The sequence below is a fragment of the Chaetomium fimeti genome (assembly GCF_033439085.1).
Source record: "Chaetomium fimeti strain CBS 168.71 chromosome Unknown B0H64scaffold_1, whole genome shotgun sequence".
Classification (NCBI taxonomy): domain Eukaryota; kingdom Fungi; phylum Ascomycota; class Sordariomycetes; order Sordariales; family Chaetomiaceae; genus Chaetomium; species Chaetomium fimeti.
The window spans coordinates 339,321-362,991 of NW_026944329.1; the positions used below are offsets into that span (position 1 = coordinate 339,321).

The 23,671-nt window shown below is 57.4% G+C and overlaps 11 protein-coding genes across 11 annotated transcripts; 5 read left to right on the forward strand and 6 right to left on the reverse strand.

Annotated features, from left to right (window-relative positions):
* Positions 1-809: 809 nt before the first annotated feature.
* Positions 810-1,927, forward strand: B0H64DRAFT_369176 (uncharacterized protein; the record flags this gene model as incomplete). Its single annotated transcript, XM_062802007.1, has 3 exons — positions 810-1,104; positions 1,162-1,523; positions 1,727-1,927. 3 exons carry the CDS (start codon positions 810-812, stop codon positions 1,925-1,927), a joined length of 858 nt encoding a protein of 285 aa, XP_062663366.1.
* Positions 1,928-3,096: 1,169 nt separating this feature from the next.
* Positions 3,097-5,231, reverse strand: B0H64DRAFT_379291 (uncharacterized protein). Its single transcript, XM_062802643.1, has 2 exons — positions 3,775-5,231; positions 3,097-3,725 (listed from the first exon to the last, which is right to left on the reverse strand). Exons 1-2 carry the CDS (start codon positions 5,100-5,102, stop codon positions 3,119-3,121), a joined length of 1,935 nt encoding a protein of 644 aa, XP_062663367.1. The 5' UTR covers positions 5,103-5,231; the 3' UTR covers positions 3,097-3,118.
* A 1,665-nt stretch (positions 5,232-6,896) lies between these two features.
* Positions 6,897-7,865, reverse strand: B0H64DRAFT_379293 (uncharacterized protein). The gene has a single exon (XM_062802644.1). It carries the CDS (start codon positions 7,733-7,735, stop codon positions 7,097-7,099), a length of 639 nt encoding a protein of 212 aa, XP_062663368.1. The 5' UTR covers positions 7,736-7,865; the 3' UTR covers positions 6,897-7,096.
* A 992-nt stretch (positions 7,866-8,857) lies between these two features.
* On the forward strand, positions 8,858-10,358 carry B0H64DRAFT_437069 (uncharacterized protein; the record flags this gene model as incomplete). The annotated part of the gene is made up of 2 exons (XM_062806216.1): positions 8,858-8,938; positions 9,009-10,358. The coding sequence occupies 2 exons, from the start codon at positions 8,858-8,860 to the stop codon at positions 10,356-10,358; spliced, it is 1,431 nt and encodes a 476-aa protein (XP_062663369.1).
* A 548-nt stretch (positions 10,359-10,906) lies between these two features.
* On the reverse strand, positions 10,907-11,990 carry B0H64DRAFT_447811 (uncharacterized protein; the record flags this gene model as incomplete). The annotated part of the gene is made up of 2 exons (XM_062807022.1): positions 10,907-11,504; positions 11,560-11,990. 2 exons carry the CDS (start codon positions 11,988-11,990, stop codon positions 10,907-10,909), a joined length of 1,029 nt encoding a protein of 342 aa, XP_062663370.1.
* A 1,180-nt stretch (positions 11,991-13,170) lies between these two features.
* Positions 13,171-14,765, forward strand: B0H64DRAFT_379297 (uncharacterized protein). The gene has a single exon (XM_062802645.1). It carries the CDS (start codon positions 13,551-13,553, stop codon positions 14,571-14,573), a length of 1,023 nt encoding a protein of 340 aa, XP_062663371.1. The 5' UTR covers positions 13,171-13,550; the 3' UTR covers positions 14,574-14,765.
* On the forward strand, positions 14,766-16,277 carry B0H64DRAFT_379298 (uncharacterized protein). The gene has a single exon (XM_062802646.1). The coding sequence runs from the start codon at positions 14,887-14,889 to the stop codon at positions 16,171-16,173; it is 1,287 nt and encodes a 428-aa protein (XP_062663372.1). The 5' UTR covers positions 14,766-14,886; the 3' UTR covers positions 16,174-16,277.
* Positions 16,278-16,341: 64 nt separating this feature from the next.
* On the forward strand, positions 16,342-17,529 carry B0H64DRAFT_447812 (uncharacterized protein; the record flags this gene model as incomplete). Its single annotated transcript, XM_062807023.1, has 2 exons — positions 16,342-16,380; positions 16,885-17,529. The coding sequence occupies 2 exons, from the start codon at positions 16,342-16,344 to the stop codon at positions 17,527-17,529; spliced, it is 684 nt and encodes a 227-aa protein (XP_062663373.1).
* A 991-nt stretch (positions 17,530-18,520) lies between these two features.
* On the reverse strand, positions 18,521-20,011 carry B0H64DRAFT_470021 (Alpha/Beta hydrolase protein). The gene is made up of 2 exons (XM_062807812.1): positions 19,555-20,011; positions 18,521-19,453 (listed from the first exon to the last, which is right to left on the reverse strand). Exons 1-2 carry the CDS (start codon positions 19,802-19,804, stop codon positions 18,696-18,698), a joined length of 1,008 nt encoding a protein of 335 aa, XP_062663374.1. The 5' UTR covers positions 19,805-20,011; the 3' UTR covers positions 18,521-18,695.
* A 65-nt stretch (positions 20,012-20,076) lies between these two features.
* Positions 20,077-21,041, reverse strand: B0H64DRAFT_379303 (uncharacterized protein). Its single transcript, XM_062802647.1, has one exon. It carries the CDS (start codon positions 21,004-21,006, stop codon positions 20,269-20,271), a length of 738 nt encoding a protein of 245 aa, XP_062663375.1. The 5' UTR covers positions 21,007-21,041; the 3' UTR covers positions 20,077-20,268.
* Positions 21,042-21,639: 598 nt separating this feature from the next.
* Positions 21,640-23,562, reverse strand: B0H64DRAFT_351229 (uncharacterized protein; the record flags this gene model as incomplete). Its single annotated transcript, XM_062801458.1, has 2 exons — positions 23,045-23,562; positions 21,640-22,988 (listed from the first exon to the last, which is right to left on the reverse strand). The coding sequence occupies exons 1-2, from the start codon at positions 23,148-23,150 to the stop codon at positions 21,640-21,642; spliced, it is 1,455 nt and encodes a 484-aa protein (XP_062663376.1). The 5' UTR covers positions 23,151-23,562.
* Between the last annotated feature and the right edge of the window lie 109 nt (positions 23,563-23,671).

Sequence of the window (23,671 nt, forward strand, 5' to 3'; positions counted from 1 at the left end):
CTGCCATCTTCCAGCATCTGGGAATTTCCAGAAGAGCAGGGATCGACCGCCAAGTCGTTTGCTTTCAGTCCGGGCCAGACTCTGGCCCAACAACCAGCTCGGTTGCGCTTTCCCATAACTCGTGAGCAACGCGAAGTGCGCGGTTACGTGACGCGATGAAAGGGGAAGGAACAGCCAAGCCTGGCTGAGAACAACTTTCTGGAAAGCAAGCGCTGATCCGGGGACCTGCCCGCTTCTTGAAACATGGAATGACGATGACTTCCGCTTCCATCTTCCCCGCAACTCTTTTTGTCTCCCACGTTCGCTGCCCGGTTCTCTGTCGACTGCCGTCGCCAAGTACGACGGTGCACTTGGCGACCTTGGCAGCGGTCCCCGGGAAGGGTCCCGACGTCTTGGTTAATCTTCGATTGGCCCCTGAAGCGGAAGGGCTGAGTGAGTGTCAAGTCCGGCCGTCCTCGGGTTGGTCATTCTCGGCCGACAAACATCTTCTCAGGACTTCTTCGACAGCACAACGGTAACCGGTCTTATCGTGCTTATCGTGCCCCAGCTCTCACGGCCGCCACCTCCGCCCACCGCGTCCTGGACCTCCTCCACCTGTACATTTCTATCCATCTGATCTTGACCGCCGAGTTACACTTTGCGTGTACCCTTATAAACACGATCGGTCATCTTTCGAGCTCGTTGCCTTGCTGGTTCCAACGCTGTCAGTTATCGCACTGGCCGACCTCGATGCGACAACAACAACAGCGCCCCTTCCGCCATCGTCGACATCCCTGACACGAGTTACCAACCCGATTCAACCACGCGGCATGGCTAGGCCAGCAAACGCTGCTGTGAGAGAAAACAGACGCCGAACTACGCTTTTGGACCTGGAGCGGATGAATGTGCTCAAGGCCCTAACCGCGGCTGAGCACTCGAGGCGCCAGTTCATCTTGAATTTCGCTGCCAGTAGAGACACTCAGCTCCTCGTACCTGGAAAAAAGGCGGACGCCGTTAAAGCCGCCGAGGAGTGGGTTGCAGTCTGGCTCAGCCAGAATGGTTACCAAGCGGTGAACAACGACCTTTTCAAATACACAGTCGATGCACGCTTGTGGTCCGCTCATGGTACGTTTCCTATCGCCATCGCGTGTGAGTTACACCAACGACTAACCTCATAAGCAGTCGGGGACGACGTTGACTTTCCGTTCGCCTTCATGCGAGAGAAATTTGAGGCCTCACTCAGCGACACCTCTGAGGTTGATTGCAAACCCCCAATTAGCGAGACTTCACTCGTTGCTCACGAGATTGAGCTCGGAGACGGGCAGACACCCCCCGCCCCGGCTTCCGTAGAGCCCACCGGTCCCGAAGTCCGTTCTCTGAAAACGCTGCCCGAGCGGACAGCCCCATCCACGCCGCAGAAACGCAGGCAGCGCTCGATCACGGACCCCAAGCCCGCCGAGGCTTCAGACAGGAAGCGAAGCATGTCCTTGAACAGCCTCGATATGAAGGCACCAAAAGCCGGCCAAGCAAAGTTTCCGTTCTTCGTGCGCCTAACTCGCTCGTGGTCGCGCCACCTATCATCGACTTCCTAAATCCGCCAAACCTCCACCACGTTCTTCCCCGCGCGAGCCCGGGATCAAGGCGAGACAACACCCGCAACGGGGCCCCGACAGGGCACATGACGAACACGAATGGGAAAAGCCCGAGACGTCGCTCTTTGCTGGAAAGGGAGAGAACCACATGTCAGCGCGTCATGGTGGAGGAGTGCAGGCAAGGGCGCAAGGGATGGACGGGCCCCGGCAAGAGCGTGGCCAAGCGCTTGGCCGAAACACTGCGTGACGACGCTCAGTCGCACAGCGGGTTGCACTGCCACGTCGGTCAGCTGCCGACTCCCCACATCGACGCTTGGGTCGTGGCCGAGGGCGGGAAGGACCGTGACTCCCAGTGAGGCTGGCTTGGCCGTACTTGGCTTTTCTTGGTATTGGACGCACTGGGCCTTGGCTTGCGACTGCTGCAGCGAGTCTGTCCCGGACGCTGGATCAAGTCCCTTTCATATTCTTGGCGGATTTCTCTGGATCGAAGCTGCTTGCCTTTAACTATTGTAGACGCAAAAGGTGCGGCACAGAGTACTACACAGTAGTAGCTACGAGTTATGATAACCCCACTCTTCCATGTTTGTCGTTGTTCAGAACCTGGGCTTTCCGAAAAAGCAAGTCATCAACGGTGTGACAGTAGGCATGGATGCGTCCCGAACTTCAAATCCGTTCCACAATGAGACATGCTGCTTCCGCATAATTGCCCACATGATACGCAGGCCGCCCCGGGCGTCAGCTCCGACCCCGCACCCCCGGCTCGTCCCGGCTGGCCCACTTCTCCGGCTACTCCACTTTCCATAATGGGCTCCGGGCGCCCGGCCCAGAAAAGTGTAAGTGGATCACGACCGCCGCCAAGATGGGATGGAATGTTTCATGGTCTGGTTTAGACGGCGTTTCGTTGCCGGCGGTAGACAACGAGTGTTGATGCCGGCCTGCCTGTCCGCCCGTCTGCCTGTCCGCCCGTCCGTCTGTCGTCTGTGTACGTTGTCGAGGGGCGCGGCAAGCATGTGCTGCATTTAGTGCCCGTGCATAAGGTACCCTCGCGGGGTTAGTTGCGTGTGTTGCTGGGTGGCTGCCCGTGGGGTTGCTGGTGTGGCGGTTGGTGATCTATCTAGGGTATGGCAGGACTGGGACGGGGACGGTTGGGTGGTCAGGGGGCTTGTGGACGAGATGGATCCTGCAACACGTCGATGAGAGGCACCGAGGTAGTCAAATGGCTCGAGGTGGGGCTGTGGCTGAGAGGAAGAATGGTACGAGGGGACGGGGATTGGGAGTGATGGGAAAGCCCAAGGCACCGGGATGGGTTGGCCGTGAGTGGGGATGGTGAAGGTCGCACTTACGCTATCTTCATTTGGTCTGATAATATGGTGACCGATTCCCCCATCTTTCGTTCGGTTAATCTCCTGAATCAACGGGTTTCGGCTGATCGATTACCCCGATCAACGTGGTTCAGGTTTGACATTTTAACAACCAGCCAACCAAGCAAAGGTTATCGTGGCTCCTGAAAGGTACTTCATTCTATGTACAATGCTATCTTGAACGTTTTAAGCGCTGTGAAGGTCCACCCCACGCCAGCGTTGCCAGGTGCTCTCGCTCGGCTCAGCGTTGTCCCGATTACCTCGTCTCAAGCCCGCTGGGCCCCGCACACGGCGCTCAATCGCCTCATTGAAATCGCGGTGCAACCGTTCCAGGAACTCGTGGTCACCGGTTACCTCCGCGCGATGAACAAGGTAAAGGAAATCCTCGGTCCATCTCGCGGGGTGTGCCACCTGCATGTAGAAGTTTGCTAGACCACCCTCCTCCCTGATCAAGGGCTTCAGAGGATTGAAAATACAACTTTGCCCTATGCCGATACCGTCTACCAGAGCCTCGGTCATGACGGTACGGCCCGTGGCCGGGCCAGTGTGGAAGTCGGCCATGACGACGCGGAGGGTGAGCGCGGGTGCGTTGATCCGGCTCCGTGCCCAGCCGACGGTGGCGACCCAGTCCAGTATCGCGGGGTGATCCTTACCGGGCCAGCCGTGGGGCACGTAGGGGGGGAATACTAGCTCGAGAAAACGGAGGTGAGCCAGGCAGTGCGTGGGGATGATGTCCCGAAGGAACTCGGACGCGGCGAGACGGTCGAATGGGTAGTAGCTTTCGGTGCTAGTGCTGGGATTGTCTGGGGGTAACGGCTTCGTATTGTATATCCGGCAGGTACCAGGGCTCCCTTGCGTGGAAGTCGTGGACGATGAAGCGGTTGCGGGAAAAGAAGACGAACTCGGCGTCCTGGTACAGGGTGCGGCAGATGAGAAACAGGTACGTCGGAGGAGCCCAGCAATTGCAAGCGAAGGATGCTGCAGAATGTCTAACGCGACAAAAGCAGCAACCAGTTAATGGTGCATAACCCAGGTCGGCATCCAGGTCGGGGTCGCAACGGTGCAGCCGGCAACCATTGTGAACATCAGCTGGGCACTTCCCATTATCACGCGACGAGAAGGCGGAGCAGAGCGACTGAACTAGTTGGTAGCCGCGATGTTGTCTACTCCATGTAACCTCTTTCCAGGGGGTTATAAGGTCGGTATACTCGAGGATACGGACACGCAACTCAGGCGGAAGGTTTGTCAGAGCCGAGGATCTTTTGAGGTCGGCAGGGCCAAGTCGGGCGGGGGAGGCTTTGTCGCAGGCCTGGAGGACTGCAGCTTGGGCAACCTGCTGAAGCGCGTAGCTGGGCTTTTTGGACAACCGTACATGACAGTCTCTGAGACGTGGGAAGAGGGTGACCGGGGCGAGAGCAAGCCGGGCTGCTTCCAATGCGTATGTGTTCTGAGGGTCGATATCGCAAACAAAGAACAGTTCGAGACGCCCAATGCCGATATGGGGCGATATGGAGGCCACCGCATCGGACCACTCGCCCGTCATAGCCTGGACTTCATGCTCGGCCGATGTGGAAACGGTCAAATGGGAGGCCGGGGGATGGTCCAGCAAGGGACGGCGGTGCTGGCCATCACGGGGCTGAGCACCATGGCGCGGCCAGCGGTCTTTGAAACAATGATGGTTGGCAGACCAGGACTCGTCTGGATGGTCCCAGCACCAGCAATATGGAGGAAACCGTGACGGGTCAATCGGCTCGTCGCATGACTGGTTGAGAACGATCTTTAAACTGGTCAGAGACGCGAGGGATGTTGGTGACAGAGCGCGAAGGTTTTTGAATGAGTCCCGAGGCGAGTAGAAGACGACAAATCGGTTGGCCGAATAGAATAGAGCTGCTGTCTCGACGTACAGGGCACGGCAAGATCGGAGTAGGCCGGCGAAGTTGCGCGTCGGAGGAGATTGAAAGTTGGAAGGGTCTGGTGCAAGCTGAATGCTAACCAACCGAACCGACCTGTTGCGGCCGCCCAAAAGGTACGTGTATGGGTGGCCGTCAAACCGTGCCACACCCGCGTGGAGGTATATGCGACGACGGATGTGAGGAGGGAGGCCGACAAGACCAACACTGTGTGCTCGCCCCGGGGGCTGCCTTTCGGTAACATGAATGTTTTGGGTCATTTTTTTCAAGTTGTCAGCCCGCCGTATTGGATGTTGGTAGTTGTTAGTCGTTGGGTTCTAGGTGTTGGGTCCTGGGTGTTGGGTACCTAACTTCGACCTTGGGTTGGGTGTTGGTCATTTGGTTTCATTTGGTTCAAAATATGCCACGAACTGTGTGTTCCAGATGGATTGTCCGCCTTGGCGTTTACAAACGGAAGCCCCACTTGAAACCTGCACATTTGTGGGTAATCACTAGGTACCTACCTCCCTAATCAACCTATGAGTGCTTTGGTATGTGGTACCTTAGGGTTCTGTTGGCACGGGACGTTGGATGTTGGGACATTGGATGATCCGAAACCAGAGTGCCGCGTCCGCTACGGCCCCGATCCTACCGTCGTACAATGCTGCCGGCCCGCGGCCCCAACCCTACTGGCCCCAACCATACCGGCCCTGGTCGCAACTTGATCTTGAAATTTGGTCGAGAAAGCTGGCCCAAGACGGAGTGGTGGTTGTCGAGCTCCAACGGTCCCAATAACTATAGCATGGAACAACGACCCTTGCCCAATCACGGCCAACACCGAAACTCTGTTACTACTTTGGTGCGGTTGTTGGCTCAGCTTCAAATCGGCACCTGGTTGAGTCCGCGGTGCTGAGGACATGAGCTCCAAAGGTCTCGTATTGGGGGGTGTGAGTGGCCAACTGCGCAGCCTCGGCCGGACTACGGGTTCAGTATCCCAATAATGGCCGAAACATCACCAGCCAGGCCATAGCCGGTGGTCCACGGATGGCCGTTCCTCGTCTGAGTGTTAGGGGCTTTGGGGTCTCCAGGGGATCGGGCCGTGCCCATCATCCTGCTTTTATCTCTATCCACCCTCTCAATGTCGCCGAACAAGCCAGTTTCTAGGCCATGCGGGGCCACTTGTGTCTCGGGAACGCTTTATCAGGTTGTCGGAAACTGGCCAACTCGAGGACAAGCTGTCGCAGCCACTTGGGCTTGAGACCTTGGGCCCCGTTTGATGTGGTTCGGCGCCGCCTCGGAGCCAGGAAGCTAGAGATTCCAGCAGCGCGTGGAGGCGAAGAGGGGAGAGCAGCAAGACAGAAAAGTATAAGGCCACTCCGTTGACACGGGCTGGTTGATGATGTTGAACCAAGCTCGACACGCTCTTATCACCACTCAGTCTCCGATTGCCCTACCCTCCTTGAACCCCAACACATTTCCGAAAACACCTCATCACTCTGCTGGCTCAGAGCGACAAAAGCCCGCCCTTTTCTTGCTGGCTCAGAGAGACACCACCAACATACACCCCTCACCCGCAACTTTTCGACACACCCAGTCCACCATACGCCACCCCCCACGACAGACCCCGAACCAAACGTACACAAGGCAACATTATGTGCATATGGGAGCACCTCGTCTACCGTTGCGGCCACGCCGAGCGCGAGCTCAGGAAAATGCCGCACTCGTGTGAGATCTGGAAACGCCACGTGTACGGCGAGTGCGTGTTCGACGGACGCAGCCAGGTCATCGAGGTTCATCATCCCAACATCTGCCCGGACTGCCAAGCGAGCGACAATCGGAAGCAGAGGGAGAGGTGGCGCAGGACCGTGATGAAGGACGGTAGAAGCGGTGGTAAGGGTTCGCGCCGTTAATGGGCATTGGGGGTTGAGTAAGGAGGTGGTGTTCCTTGTTTGTTTCGGTGGGGGGCCGGAAGGGGGAGAAAGAGAGGTGGGCGGTGGTTGATGGCTTGTTTAGGAGGATACTGTACCCCACGTCGGGTCCATTCATTGCTCAGGCGCTGGCAGCTTGACTTTCTGGTGGGCTTATGCCGTGTGACATTCGTTTGTAGAAAGGGGAACGGGGGGTGAGGGGAGAGCGGTAAAAGGTGGCGGCGCCCGCTAGCACGAGATAGACCAAGAAAGGGAACCTCAACTTGCTCCAGTCATTTAAAAGGCATCACAAGGTCTGTCGTTAGTCTGCTAGGAAAAGTAAAATCACACACGCCCGTAAACCCCTTTTACCACTCATCCAGCCAGATATTATGGTTAAAATGCTTCTGCTCTGCGTCCCCATACTTCCTCGCAACAAACGCCACCTTCCCGTCGTGCAGCACCGGCATTGCCTTGAGCTCAACCACCAGCACGTTCGTCTTGTTATCTTTGATACCCTGGTCGACCCTGATCCGGTAGGCCTCAATGATGGCGATTTGGTCGAGGTATTCGAAATAGGCTTTCGCGCCGGAGCCGATAGCGCCGTACTGGTCCGTCCAGTCGCCCGATTCCGGGTCGAATTTGGACCTGTCGGTAACCACCCTGGACACGAACGGGCTCCTCTGGATCCAGTCGCGGTTACCGCGCGGCACCATCTCCGAGATGGCCGCGTCGGGACCCAGGACCGTGTACAGGGCCCCGACGACCGCGGGCCGGAGTGCCGTCATAGTCGAATCCTGGAGGGCCCACCGATCGATGTTGTTAGGGGGATAGTACGGCGGCGGCGGGACCGAGGAGTCGAGGAGTGAGGGAAGCTCGAGGGGGATCACAAAAACGAGCCGGCACGGGGTTTTAGAGTCGACGTGGAATTCGTTGGCCTTGATGACGATGGCGGGCATCGACGCCGGCGGCGTGGGTGATCTCGATCCCTCGGGCCTCTGCGACATCGTGCGTGTTTATTTAAACAGTTGAATGGGTCGACGTTGGTCAGCGCCCCTCCCTCGTCGATGCGGGATCTTGGCTGCTCATTTATGCTCTCTCAGTGTCGCTCGGTTCCATGGTCCAACGGCGGCCGCCCGCCTCCTGCTGTTGGTTGTTGGAACATGGCCGGATGCGCCCGGACTGGTCCCGTACCAATCACAGGCCATGCTTATGAGGCACCGTATTACACGGTATCAGCCTACCATCAGGTCTCCGCGGCTCGCGTAAGCCCTCTCCCCGTCGGACACCACAAATCACCAAGCGGTCGCACCTCATCAGGACGAGGGTGCCCCCGTCTTGGCTGCGAAGTTCCAAGAAGGAAATGATATCACCAAGTTCCGTACCAAGGTCCGGGCCTCAACCAACCAGCGCGAGGAGAACAGGCTTTACCGCCAAATCGGAAGCACGCTCGCGACTTGCACCAAGTTCCAGCTCGAAAGCGACAGGTCTACTTCAAGGAGCGGACCGGTTATATTTCCAGGGTCTTGAGCCGGAGAACACACGTTGTAAGGGATTATATGAACCCAGCCCATTTTCATTCAAGTGCAAGCTAGTGGTCTCTTGCAGTGTCTATCCACCGCGCTTTGCGGAAGCCGGGTGATGTCAACCTTTCCCTGGGTCTGTCAGCCTTGCTGACACCTTGGGCCAAGTGATAGCCATATTGGCTCTAAACAGTATATTCCATAAGAGAGAAGCTAAGACACAACAACTAGATCAACTCCTACCGATACAGAAACGTGGAGAACAGGCTCTTCCTCATGGCAATAGTTCCGCACACAGGAAACAGCTACGGGTCCCCTGCAAATAGGGGTTAGGGTTGACGAAGAGTCTCGGCCCTGAGGAACGGTGAACCGGTCGGATCTTTTCCGAACGGGGCAGCCTAACTAAATTAGCTGTTGTGGCGTCTGAAGATGGAGGAAATTTCCCAGGTTGATTTATAATTCGTGCGACTTCATATCGCGATTCACCGCTGCGTCCTCCCCCGTCCGTTAATATCAAAAGGCACATGCAACCTGAAGCCAGCGATTAATAAACTGACAAAAGGACGACAACGATAAGAACGGTCAAAGGTGTTATTCACCACCAAAATGGAGCCCGAAACCTTCGACGTTGTCGTTATTGGGGCCGGCCTGACTGGAATCAATACTGCCTACCGGCTGCAGACCGAGGTCCCGCACCACAGTTTCGCCGTCCTCGAGTCTCGCCACGAAATTGGGGGGGACATGGGCTTTCTGGAAGTATCCCGGCATCCGCACCGACAGCCCCATGGGCGTCTTTGGGTTCTCGTGGCGCCCCTGGCCGCACGAGACCAGCATGGCGCCGGCGCCGGCCATCAAGTCCTATCTCGAGGATTGCGCCGCCGCTGAGGGCATCGACAAGAAGATCCGGTTTCGCCACCGCGTCGTTTCTGCTAGCTGGAGCAGCGAGGAGCAGCGCTGGACGTTGCAGGTCGAGGTGACGGGCGAGGATGGCAGCATTGAGACGAAGATCATAAAGGCCTGGTGGATCATCAACGCCAGCGGCTATTACAGCTACGAGCGGCCGCTGCCTGCCGTGATCCCGGGGATTGAGAGGTTCGGCGGAGAGGTCGTGCATCCGCAGTTCTGGAACGAGAAAGTCAACCACGCCGGGAAGAAGATCGTCATCATCGGCTCGGGCGCCACGGCCGTCACCCTCCTCCCCGCGCTCGCCAAGACGGCCGAAAGTGTGACGATGCTGCAGCGCAGCCCCTCCTACATCTTCAACCTGCCGGGGAAGGACACGACCGTCACCTTCCTGTCGCGGTTCATGCCGCGGTCGTGGGCGGCGCAGATCCACTGGTGGCAGGAGATCTTCCTCGAGACGCTGCTCGTCACTTTCCTCACCACCTTCCCAACCCGCGGCCGGCGCCTCGTCATCAACAACATGCGCGACCAGCTGCCCGCAGGCTTCGACGTCGACAAGCACTTCAACCCGCGGTACAACCCCTTCGAGCAGCGCCTCTGCTTCTGCCCCAACGGCGACTTCTTCAAAGCCCTGCACGGCCCCAAACCCAAAGCCCAGGTCGTAACCGACACCATCTCGACCGTCACGGAAACCGGCATCCAACTCACATCCGGCACCACCCTCGAAGCGGACATGATCGTGACGGCCACGGGCCTGTACTTCGCGCTCCTCTGCGGCATCGCCGTCAGCGTCGACGGCACGTCCGTCTCCGACACGCTCGGCCAGCGCTACATCTGGAACGGCTGCATGCTCGAGGGCGTGCCCAACGCGGGGCTGATCACGGGCTACACGGCCGCGACGTGGACCCCCGGCGCCGACGTGCGCGCGCGCCAGCTGATCGCCGTGATGCGCCACATGGACGGGAGCGGGGCGACCGGCGCGCTGCCGTATATCGATCCCGCTGAGCGCGCGACCATGCCCGCGGCGCCGGCGGTCCAGTTGAGCTCCACTTATATGGTTTCGGCGCTGGATCGTATGCCCAAGGTTGGGGCGAAGGCGCCGTGGGTGAATGGCGCGAATTGGGCGGGGGATGCGTGGCGGCTGCTGACGGGGAGCGTGACGCGCGGGATTAGGTATACCTCGGGGGGGAAGAAGGATGTTTAGGTGGGAGACTTTCCGGATGTTTTTATGTGGGAGCGGGCGGTAATGAGTGGTGAGCAGGGCTCTGATCGAGAGTCGGTGGGTGGGTGTTTGAATAGGTGTATCTAACTTGAGGTAGGTACTTGGGTAGTTGATGTATTGCTGCAGTGGTACGGTCCATGTAATGTTAAAAGGCTCGAGGGCCATTCACCTCGTCACCTTGGAGGCTCGCTCCAAGACACCGGCGTTTTAGGCGTTCGGCCAGCGGGGTCATTATCATTTGGGTCTTCTTGTCCCAATAATACGGGGAATGGTGCGAAGGAACGCCGAGGGTAAATATGTCTTTTCCTATTCCTACTTTATTGAAGGGGAGGCGCTGGGGAACCTAACCAGCCCGTGCTGGCGCTCATACTTGAATATCTACCTACCTAGGTACCTATCCAGCAACCCCGTCTCCCCCACGTGCTTCCCAAGGAAGCAGACCTTTCCTCCTCGCTAACCAGACTCCCCTCACACGAGTAGGTAGGTATTAGCACAGGGACTCCCAAGCACCATGTCCCCCCAACACCCCACTACTCCCACACAATCGTCTTGTTGATATGGCTCATGTCAGGCAGCCGCATGCGGAACGCGCTGCTGCCCTTGGCCGTCACAGCATTGTCGGCGTCTGACCAGCACGCACCCTCGGCGACGTCCTCGCAGAACGGGTACAGCGTCTTGGTCGGCATGTGGCAGAACATCCTCTCGGCGTAGGAGACAAAGCTCTGCCCGGCGGCCTTGCCGTTGGGGTCGCATAGTTCGGAGGCGCTATGCTGGGCGCGGCGGCTCTTGATTATGCGCGGGTCGTTCTCGAACGTGGAGCCCAAGCGCTGTGCCTGGCGCTTACGGGTTGCCTCGCGGCCGGGGCCCGCCGAGGCGGTGTTGGTGATGATGTTGCGCTTGCGCTGCCAGGTCCAGATGGTGCTCGGGTCGGGCTCCGTGCGGAAACTGACGGGTGACTGGTTGTCGCAGTAGTACGAGATGTCCCGGGCGTCGGACTGGCTGCCGTCGAACTCGGGCCAGTGGACCTGGAAGCCTGTCGTCTCGACGTCGCCGTTGCCGTCAACCCAGGCGCAGTACACGGTATGCTCGTTGTCATTCAGGCCGGGGACCGTCGTGCCGGCATAGTACCTGATTCGTTTTATAAGTAGGTGAGGGTTGGCGTTCCGGAAGGACTTGTACGTACCAAGCACCGCCTCCGTTGCCATAGATATCGCATCCGCGGGCCCACTGCCCCGGATGGAATCCAAACTTTTGATTGCCTCCTGGGAAGGAGATCCCCGTCCAAGCAATGCAAATGGCATCGTCGTTACCCGTGAACAGGGTATATACAGGCGCCTCCCGGGTGCTCACATCTGTGGTGCAGGTCGTCCACCCCTCCCCGCAGTTGTCGCCGTCCTGCGTCGTGATTCCGAGGAACTCGGCCGTCTGATCCCACATCCGGACGTCGGGCTTGTGCCCTCCGGCCCCGGTGAGGTCGCCGTTTGCACCGTCATTGGCGATAACATAACTAACGGTAGCAGTGCCACTGTCGCTAGAGGGAATCTGCCCGAGAAGGAAGGAGAGGATGCTGACCCCCGTCCCAATGATCGAGACCACAAGGCCGGTAGTAGCCATAGCAAGATGCGTCTAGTATGTTCAAGGAGACGGAATTTGCCAACCACCAGGCTGGAGCTAACCAAGTGAGAAGTGAGCCGGAAGTTGAGACCTGACTCTGATGGGCTGTGGCATTTTAGAAGCCATCTGAGTTTGAAGCGAGAGCGTGCCGGTCTCTTTATACTTCCGTCCTCACTCCCGGTCCATCAACTTTGAAGTCCTGTTTAAACCCCGTAGAGCCCTAGTACAGGCGCTTTTAGACCTCGGTGTCCCGGAGTCACCCTTCTGTCACTCACTTCTACTTTCAGCCGCAAATACAACGCTTGGGCTGCGGTTGGATATCACGAAGCCTTGCTCGTAAATGTGTGTAAAAAGGATGAGGCCAAGACTTCACATCTCTGGACGATCCGGACCATTTGAGACATGGCGTGGTGAGATAGTACCACATTGGTGGGTTGCATACATACGGCGGCGCTCGGTGAGATCCCAGGAACCCCTGATCAGGGCTTGAAAAACCTTGGGCCATGCAACTCGGCGGCGTGGGATGATCGTGCGCCGGTGAGGCCGGTTCTCAGTCTACCACAGCTTCAGGTTGCTAAGGCAAACGGCTGCCTAGCTGCTGTTACCATAGCTACGTAAACATGATTCAATTGGCCGCATGCCCTTGAGATACTTCATGTCCGCCTCAATGTCGTTACATTTAAGCACCTTCACGGCTGTAAGTTGCCGAGGAGATTACCATGGGCCGAGTTGTGATGTTGAGAAAACCTCAAGCACACATGGTACCGAACTCACTACACTAATCCATACCATGTATCCGACCCGTATGTAAGTGCAGGGCTTGTAGATTTTGGGCCAAAAACTTCAAGATCGCCTCGAAGCATCTTGCCTCCTATTGCTCGCCGTTGTTGCTAATTAATAATAGTAATCATTAATCAGGGTTAACGGCTTCTACAGCGTACAGCTATCATAATACGTTACATGTAGGACAAAGTCAGGAATAATATCTATAACCTTGGTATTTAATGCTCCTCTGTTCACACGTTTTGGCAACACTTGACGCTCGGCATTCGGCACTGAGAAGGGATCGTCGTCGTCCACGTGTAGTAAATAGAGTGCCGCACTCCCGCGGCAAGGCGACATCAACAACTTGGCATCCCGAATTGGGGGTGAACAGACAGGGGCTCGATGCTTGTCTTGCGTCAGGCCAAGCTTCCTTCGAACAACACAGCAAGGAACTGGGGAATACACTCCACAAATGTACCTCAACACCGCCTGATGGGAACCAACGGCAACGTAACCCAACGCTCGCACTCACGAAATCGCCCCTATCAGGGGACTCCCCTCGGACAAAAGTGTCAAGGTTGATATCCGCCTTGAACGCAGTACGTCATGGCAACCTTTGCCATCTTTAATACTCTTAATTAAACTCTAACCTGGACGATTGAGTTTCATCATTTGCAATATTATTGACAAGTTGCGCTTTTACCCACTTGCACAACTGCTGGCAGTTAACCGGGCACCTTGCCGTTTTTCTCCCGGAACTTCAACCCCTGACTTCTTTCCGCCAGCACCGCGAACATGAAAGTTCACCACAGCCCTCTTCTAGTCGCTCTCGCTACTGCTCGAGCGGCAGCTCAGGGGACAAGTGACTTGCCAGAGACGCCGAACCCATCCATCAGCCTATCAACATGTGAGGATCTCGCCTGCAGCCCGTCAAGTAAAAGCGTCTGTAATGCAGAGGGTCTTCCTGGCGCGCCCGTCAGCGTGGGCATCGCGCCCCAGGTCCTTGAGCTCCCTTCAGCGAACTTCAGTCTTACTCTCATCGACGGCCTCGACGAGCGCGGTTTCACGGTCGCTGGCCTACCGGCCTACGAGTACACGGACCTACAGCTCTTCGTTGGCGCGGACCCCGACCTAGCAGAGGACGACTATCCGTCCGGGTGCGCTTTAATGATGCAGTACCAAGGACAGACGTTCCCAGTTTCCGACGACGACGAAGAATCGAATCGCTCCCAGTCAACATTGTGCGGGGAAGTTGTCGACGAACTCTGTCAAGCGTCCATCTACAATATGGTCCAGAGCTTCAGCAACGCCTCCTCTTCTTCGCAGGACGATGAATCGGACCGCTGCAGGGAGCTGACGCGGCACATCAACACGCGCATGCGCGAGGACGCCTTCCTGTGCGGCGGGCACTACCTCTCCACCTTCATCAACGTCACGGGCGGCGCCCTGCCCGGGCCCGAGTCACGGACGGTAACCCACGAAGCCCTCGGCGAACAATCGTGCCGCCCAATGCTGCCGCAGGCCTTCCAGATGTACTCGGTGGCCAGGATGCGGCAATACTACTTTATCGATCCGCCTGCGTCCGAGTTCCTCCAGCCGCTGTTCGGCGGTCGCGCTGGATCCACGCCCGTCTTCACGGTTGTCTATGATGGAAACAACGATACCGAGCCCGAGGTTCAGTTCGTTTGTATGAAGACGTACCAGGCCAACGGCGACCCCCAACCTGACCCGCTCGAGGGTGCCGCATCGATCGCTATCCCCAAAAGCACTGCCGTGTTGGTTGTAGTTTTGGCGATGGGTTTTGCAATGATCATGTAAATTAAAAGATACTGTTACCTCTCAAGTCCATGTAACCCCAATTTTGTGTTGTTTTGGGCGAAAATATGACAGCGGACGATGTACACGGCACCCCCGGGTATCAAGGAAACACACCATGGATGCATCGGGTATCTGTGGTCAGGTGGCCCCTATCGGGCCCCCGCGCGTCATCATTCGTGCGAGCGTCGGCCATCCTGGCATGCTCTATAGGTAACTGTTCCCATTTGCCACCAACCTCTAGTACCTTACCTGGTTGCCCAACTTGACCCCCAAGCATCCTTTGGGATCGACAGTTCGACCGTTGACAAATAAAATGGGATGCCTCACCTTCCACAACTTCCTCTCATGCTTCCGCCGGCAGCCGCGGCGCGAGACGTGCTGCACCCCGGCCGAGACCCGAGAGTCGCCTTCCGCGCCGTCCCCGCCTCCGTCCCTTCAGCCATCTCTTCCGCCATCTCTTCCACCGCGCCCTCCACGGTATACTCAACTGTTCCCCCCGCCGTCTCTTCCGCCGTCTTTTCCGCCGTCTCTTCCGCCGTCTCTTCCACTATCTCTTTCGTCGTCTCTTCCGCCGTCCCCGTCGACGTCCCCTCTACCGTCACCACCACTGCCGCTCTCGGGCTTTCTGTGGTTGCCTGCCGACGTTGTTCTGTACCTCTGCCGGGAACACCTGCCGCCTTCTGCAGCCGTGGGCTTGTCGCTGACCTGCAAAGCGTTGTTTGGCCTCGTCTTTCCAGAGGCAGCACCAGGCCTTGGCAGGAACCCGGCGGAGCGCGAAGCTCTACAGCTGCTGCTTGAGAGGGACTTGGGGCAGCATTGGTGGTACTGCCACGGCTGCTCTTTACTCCACCGCATCCGTAGCCACGGTCCGACTACCGACCCTCCCACCAGTGCTACAGCTTATTGGCCGCCAATCACCTGGGAACCCGGCCGCCCATGTCACAACAGTCACTGGTTTGAAGGAAGCACTTTTGTCCTCGACTACGAGAGCGTCCGCCTTGTCATGAACCGTCATTTCCTCGGGCCCCCAAACGGTTTACCCTTGGGGAGTTTCACCGTCGAAGCTAGCTCCATGTTCTTCAACCCATGGCAAGGAAAATTGGTCCCGTGGCGAGAAGGATGGTCAGCCCGTATCGTCCAAGGCCAGTTCTTTTTATCGGCCACGCGTACCCTAAGTAGCGCCGGATGGGCCGACAACACGCTGCGAGAGGCCTTGGCCCATGAGGAGCGGGAGCTCTGCGGACACGTCAAGATATCGTCGCGTCCATGTGTTCATTCGGTCAAGGCTCTTAGCTGCACCTATCGTGCATATCCACGCTCCTTTGTACCATGCCGTGATGTTGTCGAGTCATGCTACCGCTGTCTCACGGATTACGCAACTACAATAGAGCACGTGGGAACCGACACAGAACAGACGACCAGGTATTGGTTCATTACCATTACCTCGTATCATCAACTAGGAAGTGGCCGATCCGCCACTGATGCAAATTTCGACGCCTTTGGGCATCTAATGAGTCTGGATTCCTACCGCATGAGGCGGGACATGGTAACACATCCTCCGGGTGCGGTCAAAAGGTCATGGGAGTCGTACAAACCCTAGTCCTAAAGGGCGTTTGGACACGGGCACATAGCAATACAGAAGTCTACCAAAGCATCCTGTGGATAACCAAGGTCGAGGGGCAGCTGTCCCCAACCTGGCGCTCTCTATTCTTCCTGAAGAATTCGTCGTTGTGCCACACCCAACCCCTTGTCTCTCTGCAGGAGAGCCATGCCATATCTGACTTTGACTTTCCGCCTCCCCGGCCCGGTGCGTGACGGTGTGGCGGACGCACTGCTGGCGGGAACGGGGGCGGGCCCCGGTGTAGTCCGTGTCCCTGTCGTCCACTGGTCCTGAGCTGTAACTTCCTTTCTTGGGTTCTGTGCGGCGGAGGCGACAGTCGCACTCATCGCGCTCCTTCCCACGGCGCGCTTGCTGGTTGCCACTGCCATTACTTCCCTATCTTTTCTCAAAGACAAGCCAGAGACGGCACCGCTTCTTGGCCAGGTGCCAACTGTAAACTGCGTGGTAGCTTCCCGGTTCGTTTGAATCGCCGCTGCCAGGAAGGCCCTTGTAAGAAAGGAACGGGCCTCCTTCTTCACGGAATTGTCCCCCTCCTGCGCTTTCAGAACAACAACCATCGTCTGGGTGCAAGACGGAACGGTCGGGCATTGACTGCCATGGAAGGCGTCGTTTGCCATAGACCGCTCGTTAAAATACCTTTTCCCTCCTCCCTTTGCTTCTCTTCGCTTCCCTTCTCTCCTCACCAAACAGACCAAAAGCTCACTCTTCAACTTTGTTTCTGACACTGAAGAAAACATCATGAGCTTCGTTAGCATTTGGCAGTCGGTCTGGGCCACTATTGCCGCATTGCCGGTAATTTCTTCTTTGCTTCGGTTCGGCCAGCCTAACAGGCCACCAACACCTCCCCCCGATCCGGTTCCCGGGCTTGTAGAGCAAATCCGTGATGGCCAGAGAGCCATCGTCGCGAACCAAACGACCATCGCTGAGGGGTTTCAGCTAATCGCCGACCGTCTGAGTTCCATTGGCGAAGAGGTGAAGGTGATCGCCAAGGGTCAGCAGACCCTAGACAATCGCTTTCGGGCCCTCGGCGATGGTATTCACGCGGTCGACAATCGGCTGAAGGCCCTCGACGATGTTCCGAAGGCGACCGTCGACGCCTTGAAGGCCATCACCGACGAACTCAAAACGGCCCAGGTTGACTCGAACAGCCATCAATCCGACGTAAGGCATTGCCTTCACGCCGTGAAAGATGCGACAGAGTCATTGGCAGAGGCCCTCGGGCGCATGTCGAAACCAGTCGGGGAAGTGAGCGAGCCTCGCACGGCGCAGTCAGAGTCTGCGACAGAGCCGACTCAGACCCAAGGCACTCCAAGTCTTGAAGAGACGGCAAGGTAGCTACGGCGCCACCGTCTAGGCTGCTTGCGTGAACACGGCGGAGACGCAGCAGCTCCACCCGTCGTCCGGGGCGGCGGGTGGTGCCTCTGGGGACAATTTCATATATTAGACCTCCATCCTCAGAACCCCAGAGGTACCCCGGCGATGGGATTGCACCTTGACGTGGTGCCGGGGCTCGGCAGCATTCCCTCGGGGGTGCTGTCGCCAAGACAATCCCGCCCAGGTATGTCCTTTTCCACCTTGTCCGATCCTCATTTTCTCGCCTTGTTTGCTACCTCTCTTCTCCCTTTTGTCCCCCTTCTCCTCAACCTGCTTTCTCTCTCTGCTCCCTTTCCTCTCCCGCCGCCGTATGAAGGTTATTGGGGTACCCTACAGGTTGGGGTACAGGCCTGGTCTATTTTGCTTCGTCGGTCAGTTTTTGTATTGATTGAAATGGTTCACTTGGACGGTGGTTTGGTTGAGTCGATGGGGGAGATGATGTTGAACTGAGGAGGTGGCTTGTAGCTTTTCCCTTTTTCAGTTGCGTTCTCCTACAATCGCAGTCCTTGTATTCAATGTGAGGGTCCCGGCACCCCTCAGGGGTTCAGGGGTCAGTAAACATTGCCAAGCAATTGTACTCTGTTTCAATCGTCGGAGGAACCGCTCTACTTCGTATTTGGCAGTGTTTGTGACGGTGACCATTTGCCTCGAGGGGCACGCGTGTAGGCGCATTGACACTGAGGTCGTGGGACCTCCTGCAACGAAGCTCACTTCCGACGCCATCATCTCCCCTATGCGACATTGTGATCTGTGTAGTTCTGGGGGGGGGGGGGGGGGGAGCATCGCTTGAATGCAGTGTTAAACCCTTCTTTTGAGCTCGAGGGACTGAAATATTTCCCAATTTCCCACAACTTGGTCGACTAAAGATGAGAACGAGACCGGTCAAGGACAAGTTGGAGTTTTCTTCAGCAAAGGAACCCAGTTGTGAATGGAAGACCAAGAAGCAAACATTGAATGGTATGAAACGCATACGATATTCTCAAAGGCACAAGTGCTTATAGCTGGGTCATTTACTACCATATCCCACCAGTAATTACCAAACCCAGACCAACAGCCAGCTCACACATCAACGACATAACCTCAACTGCATTAATCCCCCATCCGCGCCATCCTCCGTCAACCCCAGCTCAGCGAAACCACACCCTAAACCACCTCACAGCCTGGTCCTCGCACTGCTCGCCCATCTCCCTCTGCGCCGGATCCTCCCGATTCCCCCTAACCGCAAACCCATGCCTCGCACCGGGATACATCACCATCTCATACCTCGGCCCCCGCCCAAGCACAACCCCTTCAGGCTCCCCCCCATCCCCACCGGCACCAGCACCAGCACCACCACCACCCTCCGCATCCGCCTCATTCTTCCCCCCCAACACCCGCTCCATCAACGCCACGTTCTCCCGCCCCACATACGCGTCCTCGTCCCCGATCGCCACGCTCAGCGGCCGCTCCACCCGCTCGATGTGCGCCGGGAAGCTCAGCAGCGACGGGTGCGCCGTGAACCCGCAGTCGATCAGCGGCCGCTCCTCCTCCCCCGGGCCCTCGTTCCCTCCCTGCTGGGCGGCGGTGGCGATCCGGTAGCGGTTGCGGGGCACGTCGTGGGTAAGGAGGATGGTGTGCAGACCGCCCCAGCAGAAGCCGGCGACGCCGACTTTGGTGGTGGTGGTGGTGGTGGTGGTGGTGGTGCGCAGCGCGGTGAGGAAGGCGAGCACGCGCGGGTGGGTGACGGATTGGCGGGTGCGGAAGAGGAAGAGGAGGACGGTGGGGAGGAGGCGGAGGGCGGTGAGGGCGCTGCGGAGATGGGTGAAGAGCCGGCCGGTGAGGGTTGTTGGGGGGACTGTGGGTGGGGGTTCGACCGCGGAGAGGAGGGATTCGGGGAATGCGTGGCCTGGAGGTGGTTTGGAGAGAGGTGAGTTGGGGGAGCGTTCTTGTGTGGCTACCTAGGTACCTAGGTACCAGGGTCTAAGGTAGGGGCCCAAGAGGACATACCGTTCATAAAATCCGGCACGTAGACGATGCACGGAACGCGCTTGGCGTAGGCGTCTGCCAGGGTCCGCGAGTTGCGTAGTTTCCAACCGAAGGCATCCGTGATGAAAACCACAGTACCGAGGGGCTTGACGCCGGGCTCGGGGCGAGTGACGTAGGTCGGGAGACCGTAGATGACCTCCTCATGGCCTGTAGGGGTCGCGTCGTCACGGAGAGTACCCGTAAAGCAATCGCGGCATACTGGAGCCTGCATTTTGATGTGGTTCACTACGAATTCAATGGGAGTAAGGACGGGGAATGGGTGCGCTGTGCTGCCGTGTCAGATGGGCGATCATGATGTAATTATAGGTAGGTAATGAGTGAATGAAGGGAGGGAGAAGTTAAGAAGGTCCGTAACAGAAAAGTGGACCGTCGGATTTAACGGAGAATAAGGGCTGAAGTGAGCCCGCTCCTAAGCGCCAAAAGAAAAGCCGAACGGCGCAGGAAAACAAGAAAAAAGTAGAACGGATAAACAGAAAGAAATCGGGTAAAAAGAAGGTAAATTGATAGGTACAGGTCGTGAGCTTCCGGATGACTCTCCTTTCCCCCCCTCTACTCAATGTTTGGTCGACGTTCACGTGGAAAATCGGCCTCTTTTGCGCTGGTTAGGTCCTGTCTTATTCAGGGGCTACGCCACATTTATTCTCGAACACCTCCTATTCGTACACCGATTTGCTTTCACTCCGAGTCATCATCCGCTATCACAACAGCTCTCATCCTTCGTGACTCGAGCACCTTGGCTTCGTTTCCTTCCTCCTCCTCCTCCTCGGGCCAGGTAATCCAGATGCGCCTACTCACCACCTCGGCGCTCCCAAATGGATTGTACAACGCACCAGTGTGGCTGTTTCTCTTTTGATATCCAGCAGTAGAGAACGTGCTAATCTCTTCGCTCTTGAACGGCACCGGCGGCCTCAACCAGACCTTGTCGACAGCTTCACTCCCGGTGTGAATGAGGATGGCCCTGTATCCGTTGTCGTGCTCCCTGATTTTGTGCATTACATAGTGGGCTAGAGCCTTTGAGAGGCCCTTACCAGCATGGTCGCCGCGGGTGTGCGTTCCACTCCTCCGCACCACATTTCCTCTGTTTGTCGGTGCCCAGACCGACTCGGGGCGCTTGTCGCCGGCTTTGAGCCCGTCGCTGATGTCTCTATGGCCGTCCACGATCTCACTCCAGGCCTCAACATTGGTTCTGGGTACACACCCGGACTTGACGACGTCTTTGGACATGGCAATTGATACGAGTGGGAAGTCCATCTGCTCGAGGAGCTTCTCTCTGTCCGCAGACCGGTCGTCGAAATCCCATTTTAGGGTTCCCTCCTCGTCTGGATTTGCCCACTTGTTCTCCGTTGAGAACACGCCATAAGACAAGCCGGATCGTATGTTTTCGATCGAGGAGTACTCTATCGCGTCAAACATGTCGTAGGCGCGCTGGGTTGCCCCGTCCGTGTAACCAACGTTGGACCAGACAGGGGAGTCGAAGCTCATGGTGTGGGCGATGATAGCCTGGACCCATCCGAGATGCCCAAGCCCGAGCCTGCGGATTTCGTATCCTTTGGGGAGATTAACGTCGTCAAAGGTCATCGTGCTGAGAGGAGTCGTTGTTACAGAGTGTGGGAAGATAGATCAATACCGATGCTAGAGTAAAAGAAATGGCATAAGATCGAGGATCCCCATGGGCTTTACATATACCAACGCATTATTATCCTGACACCATGTGATCCAGGTTACGTTTCAAGGCTCCGTCCGTCCTCATCACCCACGCCTTTGTGGGATGGTTTCGCAGCAGTTGGTGTGTTCAAGGTAACAGTAAGCGTGTGTCCGCATTGTTGGCACGATCCAACATCATCAATACCAGTATGCCGTACTGACGGGAGTTTGTCATATGGACACAATACCGTCCACGAGCGCCACATGGTCCGGAGAGAAGGTCACCAACACAGAAAATGCGCTGGCTTCTATCACACAACTCTATGATCTAATCGTATTACTGTTTTAGTGTACCACCAACTACCCTAGTCCCAACACCTAATGACACCCCCAACCAACCGTCTAAAACACAAAGATATCGTCGTCCATCCTCGCCACCGCCCCCGGCACTCTGAAACCCACCTCCCCCAGCATCCCCTTCGCCGCATTCACCATCCCCGGCGGCCCACACACCATCACCTTACTCCCCACCCCCGGCAGCGGCATCCTCTCCCGCACCACCTCCCTCGTAATATGCCCCACCCCATACCCCCACCCCTCAGGCGCCACATCCAACATATACCACACCCGCAACTTCTCCGGAAACCTCCCCGCCAACTCTTCCAACTCCCTTCTCAACAAAATATCCCCCTCCCCCTTATTCGCATACACCAAACTCACCTTCGTCTCATCCCCCTCATCCTCACAAATCGCCCGCACCACCTGGTACATGGGCGTGATCCCCGTCCCGCCCGCCACCATGCCGATCCTTGCCGCCCACCCGCGCCGGTAGCGCATCGCGCCCTTGGGGCCGCGGAACGCCACGCTGTCCACCCCCGCGCGCAGGTGGGCCAGGTAGCGCGACGTCAGCTGCCCGTCGGGGTAGCAGCGGACCACGAGCTCGAGGATGCCCTGGTCGGTGTCGTTGGAGATGGGCGTGTAGGAGCGCGTGACGGGCTTGTTGTCGATGGTGGCGCGGATGGAGACGTGTTGGCCGGTTGGGAGGCCGAGGGTTGTGGTGGGCGTGGGGAGGGCGAAGACCAGGCGGAGCACGCCGGGGGCGAGGGTTTCTTTGTGGGTGAGGGGGAGGGTTTGGTAGGTTTGCGGGTTGAGGAAGGTGGTGGGGGTGGTTTTGGTTTCGGTTTTGGAGAGGGTGGTTGTGGGCCGTGTCCGTCGGGGTTTGGTCGAGGGCTTGTGCGGCGGAAAGCGGATGAAGCCGGAGGGAATTTGGGTGAGTTTGGAGATCTTGTTGGCTGCTGCTGCCGCGAGGATGGCAGTCAGTGCTGATGCGGCGAGGAAGCCGACTGAAAAGCCGCCACTTCCTGTGGTGCCAAGGTGAGGAAAGTTTTGTGTCGTCGTTGATGGGAGGATCTTGGGGAACTTGATGGTGCTGCGATGCTGAGAGTAGTGGGCAGCAGAGCACAGGGTGGCTACGACGCAAGTCGCAACGGTCAAGACCTTCGCCGCTTGAGAGGTGGAAGAAGGCTGGGGTTTGGCGGCCGGTTCAATGACTCGTGGAACCTGGACAACACGTTTGGGTGCCGGCTTCTTGTACCCCTTCAGCACGCCGACACACAACTCCCGCATAATCTCCAGCGCATCCTCGGAGTGACCTGCATTGTCGAAGTCCTCTGTGGCGTCAGTGCCGGCCGCTTCCACGAGCAGATCGGCACCACCGGGGTGGTCTTCAATGTATCGTGAGACGTCAAAGACTGACGAGTCTGTTAGTAACGGTCAATGGGTAGGTTGTTCACTCATTCTTACTAACCTTCGCCATGGATAATCATCCAATTGTCGGATTTGCCCTTGTGCGCAGTCACGTCTTCAGCCGTGTACTCCATCGGGAGTGTCTGTCTGGTTACAGGGGGAGCCATTGTAGGTGTGAAGCATGAACCGAAGTTACTGAATACCTAGGGAGCACGAGAGTGACCAAAGCGAACCTCCGCGCCGTGCCTGGTTATGTTGTTATAAGGAGCCGGTGAGCACGAGTGACGAAAAAGTGTCAAACCGTCACGCTTATGATCCATATGATGACCATGTTTGCGTCGGCGTTGGGCGGCGCTCTGAAACCCGGTGCGCCGGCATCCGGACTTAGGAGTGGTGTGGTGGAGCGAGAACACCCTTGTGTGGATTAACAGCAATCTCCGTGATAAAGCCTCGTTTTGCCTCGGGACACAACTGGGAGAACGAGGTTTTCAGGGGTCCTCGTCCGGAACGGGGTGGAGTTCGGCCATCCCGACTCCTGAACATGATTTGCATGAACGCGTCCAGTGTAGCATCAGAACTTACCCCTGGCCGGCACTTGGGTCCCACTCAGCGACGGCGACCAGGTAATCCCTGCACCCAGTGAACGCCATGCCGCGGCATCTCGTCACGATCCACAGATGCCGAGTAT

Excerpts from the sequence above, each read along its gene's own strand:
- B0H64DRAFT_379303 (XM_062802647.1), bottom strand. The coding sequence starts at position 21,006 with ATGTTTGACGCGATAGAGTACTCCTCGATCGAAAACATACGATCCGGC.
- B0H64DRAFT_379291 (XM_062802643.1), bottom strand. The coding sequence starts at position 5,102 with ATGACCCAAAACATTCATGTTACCGAAAGGCAGCCCCCGGGGCGAGCA. Across the intron at positions 3,726-3,774 it reads TTCCACGCAAGGGAGCCCTG|CACTAGCACCGAAAGCTACT; the intron begins GTACCTGCCGGA and ends AGACAATCCCAG.
- B0H64DRAFT_470021 (XM_062807812.1), bottom strand. The coding sequence starts at position 19,804 with ATGCAGGCTCCAGTATGCCGCGATTGCTTTACGGGTACTCTCCGTGAC. Across the intron at positions 19,454-19,554 it reads CGTGCCGGATTTTATGAACG|GCCACGCATTCCCCGAATCC; the intron begins GTATGTCCTCTT and ends AACCACCTCCAG.
- B0H64DRAFT_379298 (XM_062802646.1), top strand. The coding sequence starts at position 14,887 with ATGGGATGCCTCACCTTCCACAACTTCCTCTCATGCTTCCGCCGGCAG.
- B0H64DRAFT_379297 (XM_062802645.1), top strand. The coding sequence starts at position 13,551 with ATGAAAGTTCACCACAGCCCTCTTCTAGTCGCTCTCGCTACTGCTCGA.
- B0H64DRAFT_379293 (XM_062802644.1), bottom strand. The coding sequence starts at position 7,735 with ATGTCGCAGAGGCCCGAGGGATCGAGATCACCCACGCCGCCGGCGTCG.